General features: G+C 35.2%; 2 protein-coding genes across 2 annotated transcripts in view; one reads left to right on the top strand and one right to left on the bottom strand.

The window, feature by feature from the left end:
* LOC134269494 (kinetochore-associated protein 1-like) overlaps positions 1–12,447 on the top strand; it is a gene marked incomplete at its 5' end in the record, with an annotated part of 56,323 nt that extends 43,876 nt beyond the window's left edge. The window contains 16 exons of the mRNA XM_062751697.1: positions 1,107–1,347; positions 1,714–1,787; positions 1,882–2,083; positions 3,056–3,177; positions 3,486–3,571; positions 3,773–3,842; positions 4,131–4,258; positions 6,084–6,219; positions 8,392–8,487; positions 8,629–8,740; positions 9,715–9,778; positions 9,857–9,980; positions 10,112–10,198; positions 10,605–10,750; positions 11,539–11,641; positions 11,837–12,447. Of these exons, the coding sequence (XP_062607681.1) occupies positions 1,107–1,347; positions 1,714–1,787; positions 1,882–2,083; positions 3,056–3,177; positions 3,486–3,571; positions 3,773–3,842; positions 4,131–4,258; positions 6,084–6,219; positions 8,392–8,487; positions 8,629–8,740; positions 9,715–9,778; positions 9,857–9,980; positions 10,112–10,198; positions 10,605–10,750; positions 11,539–11,641; positions 11,837–11,884 (1,839 nt within the window). The remainder of the gene's footprint in view (positions 1–1,106; positions 1,348–1,713; positions 1,788–1,881; positions 2,084–3,055; positions 3,178–3,485; positions 3,572–3,772; positions 3,843–4,130; positions 4,259–6,083; positions 6,220–8,391; positions 8,488–8,628; positions 8,741–9,714; positions 9,779–9,856; positions 9,981–10,111; positions 10,199–10,604; positions 10,751–11,538; positions 11,642–11,836) is intronic.
* Positions 12,448–12,776: 329 nt separating this feature from the next.
* On the bottom strand, positions 12,777–20,132 carry LOC134269484 (tropomyosin-like). The gene is made up of 10 exons (XM_062751682.1): positions 20,097–20,132; positions 18,619–18,708; positions 18,294–18,401; positions 18,054–18,145; positions 17,699–17,870; positions 17,205–17,285; positions 15,623–15,720; positions 15,241–15,258; positions 13,759–13,894; positions 12,777–13,463 (listed from the first exon to the last, which is right to left on the bottom strand). The coding sequence occupies exons 1-10, from the start codon at positions 20,130–20,132 to the stop codon at positions 13,050–13,052; spliced, it is 1,245 nt and encodes a 414-aa protein (XP_062607666.1). The 3' UTR covers positions 12,777–13,049.
* Positions 20,133–21,363: the final 1,231 nt, after the last annotated feature.

Raw genomic sequence — 21,363 nt, 5'->3', positions numbered from 1 at the left:
GCCACAATGGGGAATCCAAGTTTTACATAGAAATACATAGGAAAAATCTTTGAAAATCTTATACTCAAGAAGCACTGAGCCAGAAAAGCTGAAACTTATGTTGAAGCATCCTAGGGCAGTGTAGATTCTAAATTGTAAAAATCATGACCCCCGGGGTTAGGGCAGGGCCACAATGGGGAATCCAAGTTTTACATAGAATTATATAGGAAAAATCTTTGAAAATCTTTTTCTCAAGAACTACGTGGCCAGAAAAGCTGAAACTTATGTGGAAGCATCCTGGGATAGTGTAGATTCTAAATTATTCTAATTATGACCCCCCAGGGGTAGGGTGGGGCCACAGTGTGGAATCAGAGTTTTACAATGTTGAATCAAAGCATCCTATGGTAGTGTAGATTTCATATTGTTTAAATTGTGATCAGTTGGGTAGGGTGGGGTCACAATATGTATTACAAGAGGGAAATCTGGTTAAGAACGGAATGGTCAAAGCTTCTCAGGTGAGCGATGTGGCCCATGGGCCTCTTGTTAATTATTTTAATCAATTTATTTGCCAATAAAGAGAGAACTGTCATTTTATCTAACTGTTTATCAACACGGGCGATAACTCAAACTCATTGCATTTACTAGAAAGTTCCAAATGTAAACGCGGCGCGTAAATTTTAGGTGAGAAAAAAACCAAACGTTGAGAAAATTAGTTATATTTTTTCTTCATTTGGATTATACTATAGGTTAAAAGGCATACACAACCTCTAAAATTTTTGTTATACTTGATTTAGAAATTATTTTCAGTGCAAATCCTTTAGTATTTTTATCAAAATTGTTTCAGAGCGATTTTGCAATATCTTGCCACGTTGCGAGTAAATTGGTGGTATTCTAACTGGGCATATTATTTGAAACATAACCTGATATGAAAATCTTCAGTGATTTTTATTTTAGCACCAGTGACAATTCGCAAAAATTTGAAGCGTAAAAATAAATCAACAGCTTTTTGACCCAAATTCGCAAAAATAAATCAACGTAAAAATTTCCAGATTTATGGTATTTCATCTCTCTAAGGCAGTCTACATATACATGTATCTTATATAAAATTAATATTTTCATTTAATAAGCTGGACCGAGACCAGTTATTCCTGATGACTATCAGAAACATGGTACAGAGACACGTGGGGGTGGTGAAGAAATCGGGTCATCAGCCCGGAACTAACGCCGTGGACAAGGCCCAGTGGAACTGGGAAATGAAGGAAGCCAACACAGAACTTCTCAGTGACGTACAGGAGCTTCTGAAGCAGGTGTCTAACTGTGAAACCGCTATGGCCTGTGCTAAATGGATGGTAGCTGAGCTACCACTAGGTGAGTTGATAGACAATTTGCAGAGTAAGTGGTTATAAACAGCTATGGTCTGTGCTAAATGGATGGTAGCTGAGCTACCACTTGGTGAGTTAATAGATAATAAGCTGGGTAAGTGGTGTTAACTGCTATGGCCTGTGCTAAATGGATGGTAGCTGAGCTACCACTTGGTGAGTTAATAGACAATAAGCTGGGTAAGTGGTGTTAACAGCTATGGCCTGTGCTAAATGGATGGTAGCTCAGCTACCACTAGATGAGTTGATAGACATTAAGTAAATAAAGTGGGGATTGTATTTTATATACATGTACAGGTATATAAGTAACTATGAACATTGAGTTATACATTCTAATGCTTTGCTTTTGTTTTAGGAGCAGAAAAAGTTCTTGCTCTGGCTGGCTGTATGACATACGCAGAGCTTTGGTATAAATCAGTCCCTGATGACGTAAGAATACTACTGACAGTATCCATTCCTAGAAATCATAATTCATTAGGAAAGTATGAAAAATTGATACAATCTTTTTGCGTAAAATTTGTAGAATCCAGCCAAGGAAAAAGCCAAGGCAGCATACAAGAAGTTCTTGGGTGCCTACCAGCGTTTGGCAACAGAACAAATTCTGTTTGTAAACAAAGTGGGAGAGCCTGATTTAGTACAATTGGCAGGAAATCCTGTCAAACTGATCTCCAAACTGTATGAGCATCACAGCATCACACAGACAGACCCCTCACTGCCTAGACCTGGTAACTTGTGTTGTAATTATGCCCCTGCTCCAAGGACATTGGGGTATACTGTTTTACTTTTGTGTGTCTGTCTGTAACAAATTTTTATCAGTTTTCTCAGCTATTACTAAGTGCAAATACTTGAAATGTTAGCACACTCTTTGTTTAGGAATGTCCTGTGGTGGGATTATTTTAAACAGATCTTGTGTCAACTTCTTGTTTGTGTGTGCAACTGTCCATTCCAAATATTCATTACAGTTTACTCGGTTAATACTTGGGACAGATGCTTGGAATCTCAGCAGCCTCTTTGTTTAGGGATGTCATATGGTAGTATTCATGAGAGCATATGTTATATTGGGGTATTACTTGTGATCATTGGCTTACAGACTTCTTGTTAAGATACTTCTACAACACTTAGGTTACTAAGCTCAATTTGAGGGGATTTGCCAGCATTTGAAACGTAATTAAATACATTGCTATAAAATTTCAAAAAGGTAAAATATCTGGTACATTTAAAGCGTGTTATTCAATTTGTTTGCACACACCATTGCAGTTATGAAACTATATCACTCAAAAAATAATGATTCATTGCTTATATTTACATTTTTTAAAACTTTCTACCTTAACTGCATGTGTGATTTCTATTGAAAAACCTATGTATTATCCTTCTTGCAAGCTACATTTAATGGATCAGCCAACGTAACAGCTTCTGGTCAATTTGAACGTGATTTTTTTATTTTCGCTTGTGACGTTGCACTTTCTCGGCATTCAACGATTATGACATCAAACTTAAACGCATGTTTTAACCTCTTGGCACCCTGTCTGTGTTATGGTGTTTTGAATGCAATAGATTTCCATTCATTTTATATACAAAAAATATATGTAATGTAAATATTTCTTATTACAGTTGACAAATAATGATAAACAGTTCTAATTTAGAAAGAAACTGCATGTTTATGAATTAATTGAGCATTGTTTTTGTTTTCTGTGAAGATATCCACCAGGTGTCTGAGGAGATAGCTAGAGTAACCCACACTGACCTACATAAGATGAGACTGACCCTCATCAATCAATGGCTTCCTTCCTCCTCCTCCAAACTGGCTGACGGAGAGTCTGTAAGTAAAGTTTAGGGAAGCCCTCCTTAGTATAATTATATATGGTCAGTATATAAACAATAATATAAAAATCTAAATAGCTGACAGGGAGTCAGTGAGTGATAAAGGTCAGGGAAACCCTCTCCTAGAGGTCAAATCTTTTGTAATTCCGAATACATCCTTTCAAGATTTTTCCTTCTTTTCTTAATAATTGTATTTTTAACTTCTTGCTTTAAAGATTTTGCTCTAAAATTGTCTGAAATAGTGATACTTTCTATAAAGATTAAGATTTGTATTGGAAACATAATTGTTGATTGTAACTTTTACAGACTGTGACATTTAACTTTGAGAGTCTGAAGTTGGCAGAACAAAGTATGATGAATGATGCAGAAGATGAAATCATCAACTTAAAAAGGTGAGGACTTGGTAAATTGATGTTTGGTGAAATGAGTCAGGATCATTAAGTGCTGAAAACTGAAGTTTTGTCTTTTTCCTTTTAAAAGAGTTCTGTATCTTGGTTGGACACCAAGTCCAGTGAAATACATAATTATATATACTATGTTTGTTTGACATTGAAAAACACTGAAGTTCTGTTTTTTTTTTTTCCTTTGAACAGAGTTCTGTATCTTCTCCAGCAAGGATCAGCTGAGGAGAATGTTACGTTTCTCCTCAACTTTGTTTTTGAGGTGAGTTTTCCGATTAGTTTTGAACAGTGGTACTTCATTAAGCAATGATTTGTTTTACTATTTTGATGGTGATTTTTCACCAAAATTGAGAATATGTTCATTTTTACATGGCTTTTTAAAACGCAATATAGTAATCAAGCAAGGAAGATGACTTTGTTCTAGTGTATATGTAGGACTTTGTTTAAGGCAAAATTATGTTTACCCAGAATTCTATCCAAACCTCTTTTTAGGAATTTGAAGTCAAACATTTAATGTAAACCTAGTCTTTCTTTACATTCTCCTTCCTAGAATCAGAATACAGGAGAAATGACCTCAGTCACCAACATGTGTAAGATGCGAGCCTTGCATTGCTTGCTGGAATTACGTCAAGACGAGATTGTCCAGAAAATGTGTGGTCGTAGTATTGACGACTTAAGGTAGATATTCCTTTGAGAGAGGGATTAATATTGGGCTTCTATACAAAAGCTTAACTTTGAATGTTAATACATGTACTTTGGATCTTCTGACATGGAAAACTCATAATTTAAACATACACTATACAAACTGTAAAATCACATATTTTCGAGATTTGAGAAAAAATGATTAATTTGTAGGGAGTAGATTTAGTGGTTGGAGAAGTGTTGAGCAGTAATGACTATTAAATTATACATTTTGTGGTGGCCATTGATTCATGGGTATCTCCATACCTTGGGGGAAAAAATTTAAACAATATTTGTGATTTCACGGTATCTATAGTGTATCCACTTTATTTTGTATGCTTTATTAGCTCACCTGAGCTGAAAGCTCAAGTGAGCTTTTCTGATCACATTTTGTCCGGCGTCCGTCTGTCTGTCTGTCTGTCTGTCTGTCTGTCTGTCTGTAAACTTTTCACATTTTCGACTTCTTCTCAAGAACCGCTGGGCCAATTTCAACAAAACTTGCCACAAAGTATCCTTGGGTGAAGGGGATTCAAGTTTGTTCAAATGATGGGCCACGCCCTCATTCAAGGGGAGATAATTGGGAATTAATGAAAATTAGGTGGCATATTTTAAAAATCTTCTTCTCAAGAACCACTGCGCCAGGAAAGATGAAACTTATGGGGAAACATCCTTAGGTAGTGTAGATTTAAGTTTGTTCAAATCATGACCCCCAGGGGTAGGGCGGGGCCAAAATGGCTGACCAAAGTTTTTACATAGAAATATATAGGAACATTCTTTAAAAATCTTCTTCTCAAGAATGACAAAGCCACAATTCATCATATTCATATGGAAGCATGCTCAGGTAGTGTAGATTCAAGTTTGTTCAAATCATGACCCCCGGGGGTAGGGCGGGGTCAAAATGGCCGACCAAAGATTTACATAGAAATATATAGGAAAATTCTTTAAAAATCTTCTTCTCAAGAATGACAAAGCCACAATTCATCATATTTATATGGAAGCATGTTCAGGTTGTGTAGATTCAAGTTTGTTCAAATCATGACCCCCGGGGGTAGGGCGGGGCCAAAATAGCCGACCAAAGTTTTACATAGAAATATACAGGAAAATTCTTTAAAAATCTTCTTCCCAAGAATGACAAAGCCATAATTCATCATATTTATATGGAAGCATGCTCTGGTAGTGTAGATTCAAATTTGTTCAAATCATGACCTCCGGGGGTAGGGGGGGCCAAAATGGCCGACCAAAGTTTTACATAGAAATATATAGGAACATTCTTTAAAAATCTTCTTCCCAAGAATGACAAAGCCATAATTCATCATATTTATATGGAAGCATGCTCAGGTAGTGTAGATTCAAGTTTGTTCAAATCATGACCCCCGGGGGTAGGGCGGGGCCAAAATGGCCGACCAAAGATTTACATAGAAATATATAGGAAAATTATTTAAAAATCTTCATCCCAAGAATGACAAAGCCATTATTCATCATATTTATATGGAAGCATGCTCAGGTTGTGTAGATTCAGGTTTGTTCAAATCATGACCCCCGGGGTAAGGGCGGGGCCAAAATGGCCGTCGAAAGTTTTTAAAGATATATATATAGGAAAATTCTTTAAAAATCATTTTCTAAAAAATAGCAAATTCTTGATTGGTCATGGGACTACTTTTGGATTTTAACTTGACAATAAAAAGCCATTTTCTACTTTTTCCTACCCTTAGTGCTCAGGTGAGTGATGTGGCCCATGGGCCTCTTGTTAATTTTCTTTTCAATTTATTATCTCTGAATATTTCCATGTTGTTTATCCATTATTTTTATATTGTTTATCCAGGACCCTGCTGAAGACGACCAGTTACCTGATAGCCCTGGAGAAGCTCCACATACTGCACTCGGTGGAGACGTTTGAATCCTCCAACAAGGAGGGGCTGATCAAGGGAATCTGGAGGAATCACAGTCATCAGAAATCTGTAAGTCACCTATCAAAGATAGAACCACAGTCACCAGAAATCTGTAAGTCATTAAATCTGTAAGTCACCTATCAAAGATAGTACTACAGTCATCAGAAATCTGTACTTCACTGATCAAAGATAGAACCACAGTCACCAGAAATCTGTAAGTCATTAAATCTGTAAGTCACCGATCAAAGATAGAACCACAGTCACCAGAAATCTATAAGTCATAAAATTTATAAGTCAATGATCAATAATAGAACCACAGTCACCAGAAATCTGTAAGTCATTAAATATGTAAGTCATTAAATCTGTAAGTCACCTAACAAAGATAGAACTACAGTCACCAGAAATCTGTAAGTCACCTAACAAAGATAGAACCACAGTCATCAGAAATCTGTAAGTTACTGATCAAAGATAGAACCACAGTCACCAGAAATCTGTAAGTCATTAAATCTGTAAGTCACTGATCAAAGTCACCAGAAATCTGTAAGTCACTGATCAAAGTCATCAGAAATCTGTAAGTCACTGATCAAGATAGAACCACAGTAACCAGAAGTCTGTAAGTCACTGATCAAAGTCATCAGAAATCTGTAAGTCATTAAATCTGTAAGTCACCAATCAAAGATAGAACCACAGTCACCAGAAATCTGTAAGTCATTCAATCTGGAAGTCACTGATCAAAGATAGAACCACAGTCAACAGAAATCTGTAAGTCACTGATCAAAGATAGAACCACAGTCACCAGAAATCTGTAAGTCATTCAATCTGGAAGTCACCGATCAAAGATAAAACCACAGTCAACAGAAATCTGTTAGTTTTTGTAGTGGGAGGCAGTATGGATGTTTATAAGCTTCAACAGTTTTTAGCTCACCTGAGCCGAAGGCTCAAGTGAGCTTTTCTGATCACATTTTGTCCGTCGTCCGTCCGTCTGTCCATCTGTCTAGCTGTCCGTCTGTCTGTCCGTCCGTCCGTCTGTAAACTTTTCACATTTTCGACTTCTTCTCAAGAACCAATGGGCCAATTTTAACCAAACTTGGTACAAAGCATCCTTGGGTGAGGGGAAGTTTAAATTGTTAAAATGAAGGGCCAAGTCCCCTTACAAGGGGAGATAATCAAGAAAAGACAAAAAAAGAGTGGGGTCACTAACAAATCTTCTTCTCAAGAACCACTGGGCCAGGAAAGCTGAAACTTTTATGGAAGCATCCTTGGGTAGTGTAGATATTAAATTGTTAAAATCATGACCCACGGGGGTAGGCCGGGGCCACAATAGGGAATCCAAGTTTTACATAGAAATATATAGAACAAATCTTTAAAAATCTTCTTCTCAAGAACCACTGGGCCAGGAAAGCTGAAACTTATGTGGAAGCATCCTTGGGTAGTGTAGATATTAAATTGTTAAAATCATGACCCCAGGAGATAGGGCGGGGCCACAATAGGGAATCCAAGTTTTACATAGAAATATACAGAACAAATCTTTAAAAATCTTCTTCTCAAGAACCACTGGGCCAGGAAAGCTGAAACTTATGTGGAAGCATCCTTGGGTAGTGTAGATATTAAATTGTTAAAATCATGACCCCCGGGGATTGGGCGGGGCCACAATAGGGAATCCAAGTTTTACATAGAAATATACAGAACAAATCTTTAAAAATCTTCTTCTCAAGAACCACTGGGCCAGGAAAGCTGAAACTTATGTGGAAGCATCCTTGGATAGTGTAGATTCTAAAGTTTTAAAATAAAAAGGGAAGGGGGTTGTTGGACATGATAGGTATAACAAGAGGGGGAATCTGGTAAAGATCTGCATCACCCAATTTGCTCAGGTGAGCGATGTGGCCCATGGGCCTCTTGTTTTGCCAATATTTCAGAGGAGCCAGAAAAATTAGGAGACCTTACTAGATAAGATAAATAAAAATTGCTTATTCACTGTAGCCGAACATTTCTTGCAATGATTTGATATCCGGACTCTCTTTCTAATCATGCTAATATTCTTAATTTAGTCAATATGAAATAGGGATGTTGCGTTGATCTACCTTTTGAAGTCATTCATTGAGGTGAATTTCTAATCACCGTAACATACTTTTATCATAGGTATTTTCAAACCACGAGTTGACAGAGTTTATTCCACAGAGTATTTTTTAACTACTTTTATAACTAAAAAGTGAAATATCATTTCTACATTGTCATTTTTAGGCCTGTATGCTGGTAGCTGCCCTGTGTCTGGACTACAAAATTTATGATGTTCAGATTTGGAATGGAGTTTTACAACAGCTTGTTCACTTTGGTTTGGTATGGATTTTGTGTCAACTAAATTTTACATATGAAAGATCAAATTAATATATTTCATGATTGTAGATTTTCAGGTAATTTTAAAGTGGAACCAATAAGTTTTTTCTTGTGTGTAGGTATACTTTTATTTTTCTATTTTAGATGGATCAGCTGGAATATGTGTTGGGACGACTGAATGCAGCACCAGAAGTCTGGCAGACTCCCATGTTCTCCAGAGCTTGGCAAACCATGGTCGTCACACCACTTACAAAAGGTTAGTTATCTGTAAAGCTTATAAACAGTCAGATATAAAAACTTGTTATGCCCCCCTTCGAAGAAGGGAGGGCATATTGCTTTGCTGCTGTCTGTCGGTCGGTCTGTCGGTCCACTTAGTTTCCATTCATTTTCTTCGCAACCGTTGCACATACTGAAATGAATTTTGGTATACAGATATATCACATGAATATCTAGGTCGAGTTCTGTTTTGGGTATGATCGCACCATTTTTGACAGAGTTATGCCCCTTGGACTTAGAAAAAATTCAATTATTTGCTGTTTCCGTTCATTTTCTTTGCAACCATAGTACATACTGAAATGAAATTTGGTATACAGATATATCACATGAATATCTAGGTCAAGTTCTGTTTTGGGTACGATTGCACCATTTTTGACAGAGTTATGCCCCTTGGACTTAGAAAAAATTCAATTATTTGCGGTTTCCGTTCATTTTCTTTGCAACCGTTGTACATATTGAAATGAAATTTGGTATACAGATATATCAAATAAATATCTAGGTCGAGTTCTGTTTTGGGTACGATCGCACCATCTTTGACAGAGTTATGCCCATTGGACTTAAGAAAAAATTCAATTATTTTGCCGTTTCCGTTCATTTTCTTTGCAACCGTTGTACATACTGAAATGAAATTTGGTATACAGATTTATCAGATGAATATCTAGGGTATGTTGTGTTTTGGGTATTATCGCGCCATTTTCGACAGAGTTATGCCCCTTGGACTTGGAAAAATTCCAATTTGGGGGGAGGGGGGCATAAGTGTTTTACAAACATCTCTTGTTTTGTTTTTGATTCAGTAAAATCATTTACTTTGTGAGACTTTAGTTACTGTACTCGAATTTGCCACGTTACTGTCTATATAGTGGATATCCACTGTTCACCGTAATATAAACTGTGAGTAAAAGACACAAGCAGTGGTTGAATTAAAATTGGATTTATATATATTAATTTTTTCAGCGGTTGCCCCATTAACAGAGGAGCAGTTAGACACATGTGTTCACATCTTCAATTTGATAATCAGGTAATTTTTTTTTTTAAATACCATATACACTGTGTATGACAAAAAGCATGTTATTAAGAGTAAACCCCTTTCCAACAGGTGCCCTGTGCTGAGTGACACTAACATTATAACTGTGGTGAAACAGCAGTACCTGAAGTTAGAACTCCCTCTGTGTGCATTGGCAAGTGTGTTAATGTCAGACAACTCTGTACAGGAACGACAGGTAACCGAAGTGTACAGTAAAAGTTACAAAAAATAAAACAATTTAAAAATCTGTACAGTGAATGTTACATATATAAACTTATCTGATTCACCTGAAATAATATGACGGTAATTTTAACTTTAATATTTTAGGAGATTTTAAGTGGGCACAGACTGGGTTTACTTAAAGATTGTGATAGACTGATGAAACATGGAATGATGGCTGTGGAAATTAAAAAGGTAAGGCTATAAAGCATCTTACATTTATCTGAAGTATTTAAGGAATAACTGTCAGATTTTTTGGTTTAATGACAGTGATCAATCTTACATGATAAAATTATCATGCAAGTTAATCGATTTATCATCGTTATGAAACAAAAAAAAAAATTGACAGTTATTCCTTATATTTACATGCTTTTGTGTCCACAAATCCACATGATCTAAGCACAACTTCTGTCTCTATGTGTCCTGCCATGCTTGTGATTTTTTAAAACGCAATTATTGATGAACCAGTGCAGTTATGTAGAATTATATACATTTGCAATTTTATCTCGGACAAAGACATTGGAAATGTAAATATTATGATATCAGTGTATTCCACTGACTCAGACTTGCATATAGTTCACAATATAGATTTTCTTTTTAGGTGGAGGAAGCCGTATTTCTCTACCTCCTAGACACAGAAGATTTCCAAGAAATATCAGAATCCCCGTTATCCAAGTCCTTCTTTAAGTTTGCTGTAGAACATAACAACATAGATGGTATTCTTCAGTTTGCAGTCAGACATCAAAAGTGAGAGGAAAATGAATTTGTTATGATCATTTGATAAATGTATATTATCAAAATACTTACATTAAAGTAGGGCTGGGACAATACAACTTTTTCTACATTGATACGTATCACGATATTTGAGCCACAATATGATATGTATCACGATTTGTTTAATTGCTAATAAAATCTTTTTTTTTGCATTGACATAAACAAATTATCTCTTTGCAAATAAGAATAATTTATTCAAAATAGTTGTTTGAATGTTATAAAACAAAAATATTTTCCTCAAGTGGTGTTAATTATTATTTATTTCATATCTACATTGATATTTAATTATTTATTTTATATTTTAAACCCCAAATGTTAAATAAACAAAGAAAAATAGAAGTCAGATTTTTTGGACGATATTTCGATATTTCTTCATATGTATCAATCTGCATATCGTCCTCACAGATATCTCGATATATCGTCCCAGCCCTACATTAAAGTGTGTGATTTATGTACAATGCTGAATTTCTCAAGTCACATGACCTACTCAATCTCTGACAGCATTACCAATACATATAGATAAAAACTGGCATCTCAGACTTGGTAACTGATTCAATTTTAATTATTTAAAAAAATTCTTTTAAAGTTTATAAAAGATTCAAGTATTGTGCATGAATATTTAATAGATCTATTAGATCTTTTGCTGATCTCTGAAAATAGATTTTTTTGGAGTCACCTGGGTGTTTGTGTTGTCAAAGATAACTAGCTGTAATAAGCTTTGCAGAACCTGAGTTTTGAATGGAATTGTATTTTATTTTTAGAATAAAAGAAGCCGCCTCCTTATTGGGGATGTTATGTTCCCGGAATGCTCTCCTGGCTAAAAGACTGGAATCCTACAGGAGCGATTCTATATTTATGCTGAGGGTAAAATATCTCTTATTAAGTAGAAAATGTCTTCTCAGAAGTAAAACTTGAGTGATAGTGTATTTTAAAAGTTTTGTATTTTAAATTGATATTGTTGTGTTTGTTTAATCGCATTTGATCTAACCTTCATATAAATAATTTTTTTTATATATTGATTCCTTCAAAAATTATTACTATAATTTTTTTTTTCATCAGAAATATTTGGAACTTCAAGGACATCAGGAGGAGAGCGAAATGATTTAGAAATTTTGGAAAATCTTATCCAGATGGAAAGCATGACAGCTTAAACCAATAATGGTGTGCATTACTGCAAAAATCTGCAATATAAATACAGATTCTACATGAAAACGAGGGGAATTTTAAGTCTGTGCAAAATATCCTTTGAGTGATAGAAGTGATACTAAATGTACATAAGCATACATTAATTGTAGACAAAATGTGTGAAATTGAAATCTTGACATATACCCGGTAGTATATGTATATAGGACTTTTGGAGGTGAGCGAAATGATATAGAAATTAAGGAAAATCTCATCTACATGGAAAACTCCACAATTCAAAATATGTGTGCATTACCGCAAAAATATGTAATATTTTCACAGATTGTACTTGAAAACGAGGGGAAATCAGGTCTGGGCAAAATATCCCTGGAATGAAAGTATTATTGTACTACATGTAGTATTATTGTAGATAAAATGTTAGTTAATGACAAAATTTGAGAAATTGAAATCTTGACATATAGTATATATACTTGAATTAAATTAATTAACACACTGTTGTGTCTAATGGGGTCTGTAATATTATAATCATGTAAATTATTCATTTATGCCATCATATATATATTTATATTTACATGGAAAAGTGTATGGATAAAGCAATGAATCACTGGCTAATTATTCTCTTTTTTCCTTGTATAATAAAGAATACAATGTACAGTGTACATGTGATTTACCTTCTTTTTTTTTAATTAAATAATATATTCAGTAACATTCAACAACATTTAACAAGCAATGAATAATAAATCTCTCTCTCTCTCTCTCTCTCTCTCTTTTTATTAAAATAATTTTTTTTTATTCAATAACAATAATGCCCAGAAATCTCCCTCTCTTTAGTTTTCTAGCTTTTTTGCCCCATAAATTATGAATGCCTGCACATACAATTAATACCTTTTTCCCCATTAAGGAGGCTTAGGGTCAACAAATTAACCATCAGATAAAACTTATTTTTTTCAGAGATGATATTTTCAGCTCTCAACAATCATTTGGTGAAATGAAATTTCATACATTTTTCTTTTAAGATTTAATCATTTTTGTATATCACTATATGGAGTTCTTCTTTTAAAGGAGGTAATTAAATTCTAAAAATGGCCACAACCACCCAGCCCTCTTAAATGTTTTAATGCTACATGTATCACATCACAGAGCAAGCATTACTTTTATCAGGTAACGGAGACTTGACCATCTGAAATCTGTCCTCCCCATAGTCCACACTTAGTCTCATGGGGTGCCTCACACTGGCTGTGTCTTTTTTGACCCTGCTATTGTCTTGTCCCCCTTCTGACCTCCTTAGGGAGTGTCTGAATGAGTTGCCTCCCTTTTGTGAGGCAGATCGACTCAGAGAGAGGTCGCTGGAAGCACTGTCCGAGTGTCTACTGACACGACTGTCTGGTCGTTTGCTCGGAGAGGAGTTCACACTGTCAGACAGAACGATACTGTCATTTCTAAAGGTCGACTTCCTGGACTCTTCAATGGCCAAAACCAAACGGGATTCCAAATTCTTTATCTTTTTGTCTTTCTGTTCCAACTGTTCATGAAGGGACTTCACCTTTGAAATAATCAATTAAATTTTCAAGAAATAAAGACACCCCATAGACTAAACAGAACTGGAAAGTTTTAAAATTAGCTTGCAAATATAGAAATGGCTCTTTCAGAAGTTGTTTTTTTTTTCCAGAAACGAGCTCGATAATGAGGGTCATTCAGAAGTTTTGCTGGCTCTGCCATTATTTACTCTTACAGATGTCAAATAGTTTGTTCTTTAAGTAAAATTTATTTGTGACTTCTTGCTTGTTTATATCATCAAATATTTTTTCTTTGAATGGCCCTATTATAAATCACCAGACCTGTTCGTCTAGCTTGTTGATAAGTATCTCCTTGGCTCTACTGTTAGAGGAAGCTGCAGCCAGCTCAGCTCGGTACTTCTGTACTGTAGATTCCAAAACTGTCTGTTTCTCCAGTATTCCACGCTTAGCTATCTCCCTGAAACAAATGACATTCAAATAATTATACATATAACTATCTTAGACTGTTGTGTATCAATATTATTTTGATAAGTGTCTTTGGAAGCTTATACTGTGACAAGTGAACATGCTCATTAAATGGAAAGGACAAGATAGGCTAAGACCCCTTTATGGCCCCTGGTTTGGGGTCTCTTTTTGAAATCAAGTCAGGGCTCGACATTAACTTTTTTTTCCTACTTGTCCATTCGGACAAGTGACCAAGATATTTACTTGTCCGAACTTCAACTCCACTTGTCCGAAATTTTTTCAATGAATGTCTTGTTATGTCAACTTGAAAACAATTAAAAAATTAAATGTGCTTGATTTATTAGTGTTGTTATTGATAAATAAGACAAACACATATAAAACAAAATTTTATCTAGACTTCCTATCCTGACAACAGCATAAATGTTCACAAGTGAATCTGTAATATCAATCAAATATATTCTAAACTCGCAAACGTCGTAAGATCCACGCTATGCAATAGTATGGCTGCAATTAGTGAACATCGATCCCGATCAAGTGTGTACATAGCGATTGATATCGGGATCGAAATTCAGGTTTATGTACTGCTTCCGTTTTTATTCGATAAACTTTATAATGTTTTTTTTTTTTTTGATTATTATTATATGAAGACTTCTTTACATAGAAAAATCACTTGTCCAATCGGACAAGTGCTCAGCAATATTCACTTGTCCGTAATTTTTTTTCATTGGTACCGGACAAGCGGACAAGCGTTAATGTCGAGCCCTGCAAGTTTATCAATTGAGTTTATTCTTGCATTTAAAAATCTCAGGTAGGCAAGCTTGTGCTCTAAGTTTCACAAAGTGAAATGTGTCTCAAATTTTAGGAAACTCAATCAGAATTGAGGAAATTTGAGAAAATGTAATACTTCTGCACGCTCTCATGGCCTCTGTGTAAGCTTTGAATCAAAGTTAGTGCTGGTTTTAATACAAGTGTCACCTTGTGTTCTTAACTACAAACTTTCACAATTTTATGTTCTGATTTCTGATATGTTCTGACATCAAATAAGGGGCCAGATTCGGCAGTTACCATACCTTGTCCTTTTCTAAATCAATTACTTTGATAATGACTGAATAGGTGCAGAAACTACATTTCAAGTGTTCATTACTGTAACAAAATGCTATAAACAAGATGTTTGAAAATGTTTTCACAAGCATCCATTTCCTCAACCAAAAAATATTTTGAAATTAAACCATCAAACCATATTTACCATGCTTAAACAGTGATACATTCAAGAACCTAAGTCCGTATTGTGCAAGGGCTAAATGATATATGACGAAAAATAAACTAAAAGTTACTTACAGCTTAAAACATTTTTGGCTAAAGTATGAAATATGAATAATTACTTTTAAAGTAATTGCAGTTAGACAGAATATTGATCAAATCACAGACACCAAACTTCCTTTTAAAAAATTGCCCCACCCCCACCCCTCGTACCCCAGTTTGTACTAGCAGGTCAAAAATTATTTAAGCATGTTTGGTGCCTGTGGATAAGATTAGCACAATCTTTACATAATCTATTAATAGTAAATCCATGGGAATTGCAGAGTCTGAATTGATGCATTACATAATATATGATTCAGAATCAGATACCCAGAGTGGTATAATTAGCAGAGTTGATGTATTACATACCGTAATAAGTTAATCAGAGATATGTAGAGTGTTATAATTAGGAGTAACCTACCAGTGTCTGCGTGCTGTGGATGAAGGGTCTGATTTCTCCTGGGCCTCCTCTAGTCTCTCTTTATTGTTCTCCAACTCCTCCTTTTGGTGCTCAAGGTCCTGTTTGTATTCAATCAAAACATCGCTTGAATATTATGTGATTTGTTTTTTTTTTCTTTTACAAAATACAGAGTTGAACTTAATTAAAATTATTAAAAAGATGAGATTTGCTTTGGAAACTGTTGCTAGAGAAAATATTTTGCAGAGAAAAAATGCTGAATAAGTCATTAGAAAGAAAGAGAATTGTATTTTCCTGTGGCGATTTCTGTTGTTATTGGCAGTGATGTTGCCACAGTGAGAGGCTAGAGATTTACATGTCAATTTTAATTCTTTAACCTTTTCTATTCCTGTATGTTTTGTCCTTCCTCCTTAAGATCCTTTGTAAACTCTGTTGTCTTACCTTTTTAAAAATGTTGTAAACTCTTTTATCTTAACTTCTTTAGATCCTGTAAACTTTGTTGGCTTACTGGCTAATAGTTCTGTTAAGCTGAATTGTCTTACAATCTCTAGATCCTGTAAACTTTGTTGTTTTACCTCCTCTATAGATACTTAAGCTAATTGTCTTACTTTTTCAAGATCCTGTAAACTCTATTTTGTTTTACGCTACAGATTTTGTAAAATATCTTGTTTCCTTTAGATACTGAAAACTCTTGTTAACCACACTTTTGTCCTGTAAACTCTGTTGGCTTACTTCCTGTAGATATTTAAACTCTTTTGTGTTTTCCTCTGTTATATTTTGTGAGTTCTGTTATTTCACCTATCAATATCTTTTAAATGCTGATGTATACTCCCTCTAGATCCTGTGTACTCGGTTACTGTACCTTATGGGAGCTAAAACTATTTTGTCCCCCCTTCTCTACTGGATCCTGTAAGCTCGTTCGTCTTGCCTCCTGTAGAGCCTGTTAACTCAGTTGTTGTACATCTTATTCATCATGTAAAGTGTGTTGTCTCTCCTCTTCTAGATCCTGTAAACTTTGTTGTCTCACCTTTCTATACCCTGTAAACTCAGTTGTCTTACCTTTCTATACCCTGTAAACTCAGTTGTCTTACCTTTCTATACCCTGTAAACTCTGTTGTCTTACCTTTCTATACCCTGTAAACTCTGTTGTTTTACTTCCTCTAGATCCTGTTAACTCTGTTGTCTTACCTTTCTATACCACGTAAACTCTGTTTTCTTACCTTTCTATACCCTGTAAATTCTGTTTTCTTACCTTTCTATACCCTGTAAACTCTGTTGTCTTACCTTTCTATACCCTGTAAACTCTGTTGTCTTACATTTCTGTACCTTGTAAACTCTGTTGTTATACTTCCGCTAGATCCTGTAAACTCTGTTGTGTTACCTTTTTTCAATCTTGTAAACTCTACTGTCTTACATCCTGTAGATCCTGTGAACTCTGTTGTCTTACCACCTCTAGATCCTATAAACACTGCTGTCTCACTTCCTCAACATTCTGTAAACTGTGTTGTCTTACATGTACCACCTCTAGATTCTGTAAACTCTGTAATCTTATATCCTGAAGGTCCTGTAAACTCTGTTGTCTTACCTCCTCGAGATCCTGTAAACTCTGTTGTCGCTTCACACATCGTGCTTGTCGTCTATCCAGAACAGACTCCAACTCTTCTATCTAAAAGTAAGATTTTCTACTTGGTGTCTTATCTTCAGGATTTTTTTAAGTTCTTGCACTAGTAGATATGGAAGAAAAAGTTTTGTTATTTGTTTACTCAATTTTTTTTCTTGATTTAAGCTACTTTTTGTATCTAATCTATTATCTCTTAACTTTGGAGTTTGCAAAAATTTGCAATAAACCCCCCTTTCCGTTAATTTCCTGGGTGCGTGCTTGTGTCTGTATTCAGTGAGGAGAAAACCTGTTTTATACTCCCTCCTGCACCCCCTTATCTACTGTTCTACCTTAAAAGTTTCTTGATTTTGGAGTTTGTATTTGTAATAAACATTTTTACATTAGTTTGTGGGTTGTGTATTTGTTTTTGTAATCAGTAGTGGGACAGCCTGTTTTATATCCCCTCCCTCACCCCTTACCTCTTGTTCGTAGTTCTCCAGACTGACCAGACGTTGAGACAGGTCATCCTCTTTGTCCACGATCTCCTTCTCTCTGTCCAGCTGGGCTTGTTTCTTCTCTAGGTACGTCATATCCGCCTGGAGATTGTCCAGTTTTGTTTTCCAGTATTGTTCCACGGACGTCCCTCCCAACCTTCAAAAAAAATTAAAATGTAGAAAAAATTGGGGGAGGGGGGTCATCCATACAGGCTAGTAGATGTGACCTATCTAGTTGATCTATCTAGTTAAAGTTACATGAGATGAATTGTGGTAGAATGGTCAACCCAGCATGGGATGGTGCATGTATGTTTCAAGATCTTTAATAGCAGTTTCTTACATTGTGCTGTATCCATTCTTTATTTCGATGTTGTTTTCTTTGTCCCTTTCTACGTTATCTGTATTGTTAAGAAGGTCTTTGTACCTGGAAATCTGCAAATATCACGACATAGAACGTTAACTTTGGAAGGTGTTCATTGTTGTAAGAATTCTAATCGAACAAACGGTTAAATTTTCATGCACTTACTAATAATATACATGCAGTTGTGATCTCATTTTTAATATCGAAATCACGTGATACCTCTTGCTGGCACATCTGTCTAAACTGGAAGAGCTCCTTTCCAAGTTGCAGCATTTCCATTCGGAACATTTTGCGGCATTCTGCAAGAGCGTCATAATCCGAATGTTTCTGAAATAGTTTTTAGAAACGGGCGATGACATATAAAATATCTCCACATGCTTTTTCATTATAGGATGCTCGACTGATATAACTCTTTAAATGTCCAGGTTCTCTCTTTACAGTTAATAAAAAATATTTTTTTTAAAAAATATGAACTAATTATAAGAAATCAGAAAGCATCAAATACACTCTTTTCACTTGTCATAATAAATTAACATTGTCCTACCCTTTTCTTCTTTTTATGTGATCGATGTTTGGCTTTCTCAGTATGTTTGTTATTCCTATTAATGGCGATTTCTCCATTTGTAGTTGTCCCCTTGAAAAAGAGAGACCAACAAGCTAATTCAAAGAATTTGACAAGTGTATCTGACTTTCAAACTAAGGATTTATTATCGGAAGGGGTGGGGTGAGATGGCGGGGGATTGGTGGGGTTAAACCAGTAAATGAATGACTTTTTTATACACATGAATAAGAGATTGATTGATTGTATGTTGTTTAACGTCCATCTCGAGAATTTTTCACTCATATGGAAACAACACCATTGCAGGTGGAGAGCTGCAAATTTTGTCCTATACTCGGCAATCAGGGATGTTGAGCAATGCCAGCACCTACTGCGACACCGGACCTCGGTTTTACATTTCATCCGAAGGACCGGTCTCCACGTCCAACTGTGAGATTCGGACTCGCGATGTAAGGATTAACTCCTTACTTCGCGACTCTAGAGCAGATGATATGCACACGTGTATAACAAAGATTTCTTAGAGATACTGACTGTAACTGTAATGAAAAACTATACCATGTTAACTTGATAAGTTTATCTCCATACCTTTTGAATAATCTTTCAAGTGTCGAAAGCAATCAAAATCCGTAGCAACGGATTCGAGTTCGGGGGGGGGGGTAACTTTTGAGAATAATCTGACAAGCAAAATAAAAACAGTACTCGACCTTAGAGCTATAGAGCTACAAAAAGTGTTTAGGGCGGGGGTTTGGGTTAGCATGTTACGGAAAATTTATTGTTGTTATATTCGTAAAAAGTTGGGGGGGGGGGTGTTTACAATCAAAACATTTATTCATTTATGAAATCGCAAGCACACACCGAAAGAGGCAAAAAAAAAAAAAACAAGTCTAATAGTTAAAGCTCTAGATATGGACCGGTATATATTTATAATTTTGGAGGAATTGAAATACATGCATGTCGCTGTGAGAAGAAACAACTGATAACATTGAAGAAGTAAAGTTGTGTGGGGGCGTGGATATTTAAACTGGGCTAAAAACTATGTTAAGATGAAATGATTTTCTATTCAAATAACTCAGCCAATTTATGACCAGATAAAAGTATTTAACGGTTTTAAAAACGGACTAACACCCGTAATATTTTTTAACATGGTATGCTTTATTATAGATGGGTGAACTTTTAGCCTCGAGTCTTTATGTATAATTATCTGTATTGTTCTCGATCCCTTTAAACAACTTTCGCAATATTTAATTTCTATTTAATTCATAAACATTAATCTGGAATTCTTTTCACAACCTTTCATTGGCTGCTACCGTCTATGCATTTAATTTTTTTTTATTTTTGGAAAAAAAGCTCAAACAAGTCAAAATTAAATTTGGAAAATATTATTTTTTTTTTTTAAATTAAAATGCGGTTCATTTATCTGAGTCAACTCATGTAACAATATTTTGACCAAAGTCGATACTTACATTGCTCTCTGGGGACAGTTCCTGCTGTTTTTCCATTCTTATTCAGACGATGACATTAATATTCCCAAAAATCAAAATAAGTATTCCACAGCACAGTCCAAAACGTATGTCAACCACGGTGTTTAAAGGGTCGTGACATGCCAGCCTTACGAAGGTGTAACGGAATTGGAGCAATATTACCAGGTTTGATTTGAAGTAAAACTAAGAGCGCCGGTCAATAAAGCGGGTAATCAAAGAATAGCTTCCATGTCAATATCGTTGACCGCTACAACACACGGTACCATTAAAATGCATATCTAACCATGACGAACCCGGGACGAAGAACATTTGGGGTGGTTGATTGATCCACAGGGAAGATTTAGCAGTTTCTCCTGAATATTTTATTATGTCCCGATTTCCGAGCTGTTCTTCGTTTAAAACACTTACAGCAGTTAATTCGGGGAGGTTGGGTTTTGTTTACTTTACGGTTTTCGCTGAAGGAAGGGGTTCCAATTTACCACACGGGATTACTGGTCGAACATATTAAAGGTCGGGATTATTTCCAGGTTAATGTTATTTACACTTTTGAAAAGAAAGTCTTGTCCGTAATTAACTTGTATTTACGTTTGAAATAATTTGAAAAGCTTTTCATATAGGTTTAACAAGTGAATTTATTGATATACATACATATAGGAGGAAACCATTACGAGTAAGAGAAATATGTTAATATTTAAGAAGAAAATTATTTTCTTGAAATAATCAAATTCCTATTGTCCTCTACAAAAATTTGAATTTTTTAAATTAAAATTTGTATATGATAATTAGTTGTCATATATAAATTTTAATTTAAAAAATTCAAATTTTTGTAGAGGACACTATAAAGCAATTTTGCTTTATGTCTGATGCAATGATCCATTACCCACCCACCCCTCCAAATGATACATCACAATAAATGTGACCGACCCAGAGTTCTAAAATGTTTGGGGTAAGATTTAGAGATTATTTAGTTAACTTCCAACCCCAGAGCCCCACCCTAAAAAGGGGGGTATTCTCTATCTATCACAGAATGTAAACCGCATCATCTTACAAAAAAATAAAGAATAAATTAAAACTAATTCAGAATACTTTGAGGGAAAAAAACATATAGATGCATATTTTCCCCAGAATTTTAACAGATATTTCAGCAGCGTTATCAATTTTTACCTCCTTCCGCACTGCGTTATCTCTCTTAGAGGAGTTATCTCTCTTAGATAACTTTATTCCACCTTAAAATGCCATTGCTCTATTC

Source organism: Saccostrea cucullata, unplaced genomic scaffold, assembly GCF_032062105.1.
Source record: "Saccostrea cucullata isolate Sc308-1 unplaced genomic scaffold, CSIRO_AGI_Scuc_v1 ctg1329, whole genome shotgun sequence".
NCBI classification, from domain to species: domain Eukaryota; kingdom Metazoa; phylum Mollusca; class Bivalvia; order Ostreida; family Ostreidae; genus Saccostrea; species Saccostrea cuccullata.
Note: the sequence above shows the minus strand (reverse complement) of the source record. Positions and strands in the feature narration are given on the sequence as shown.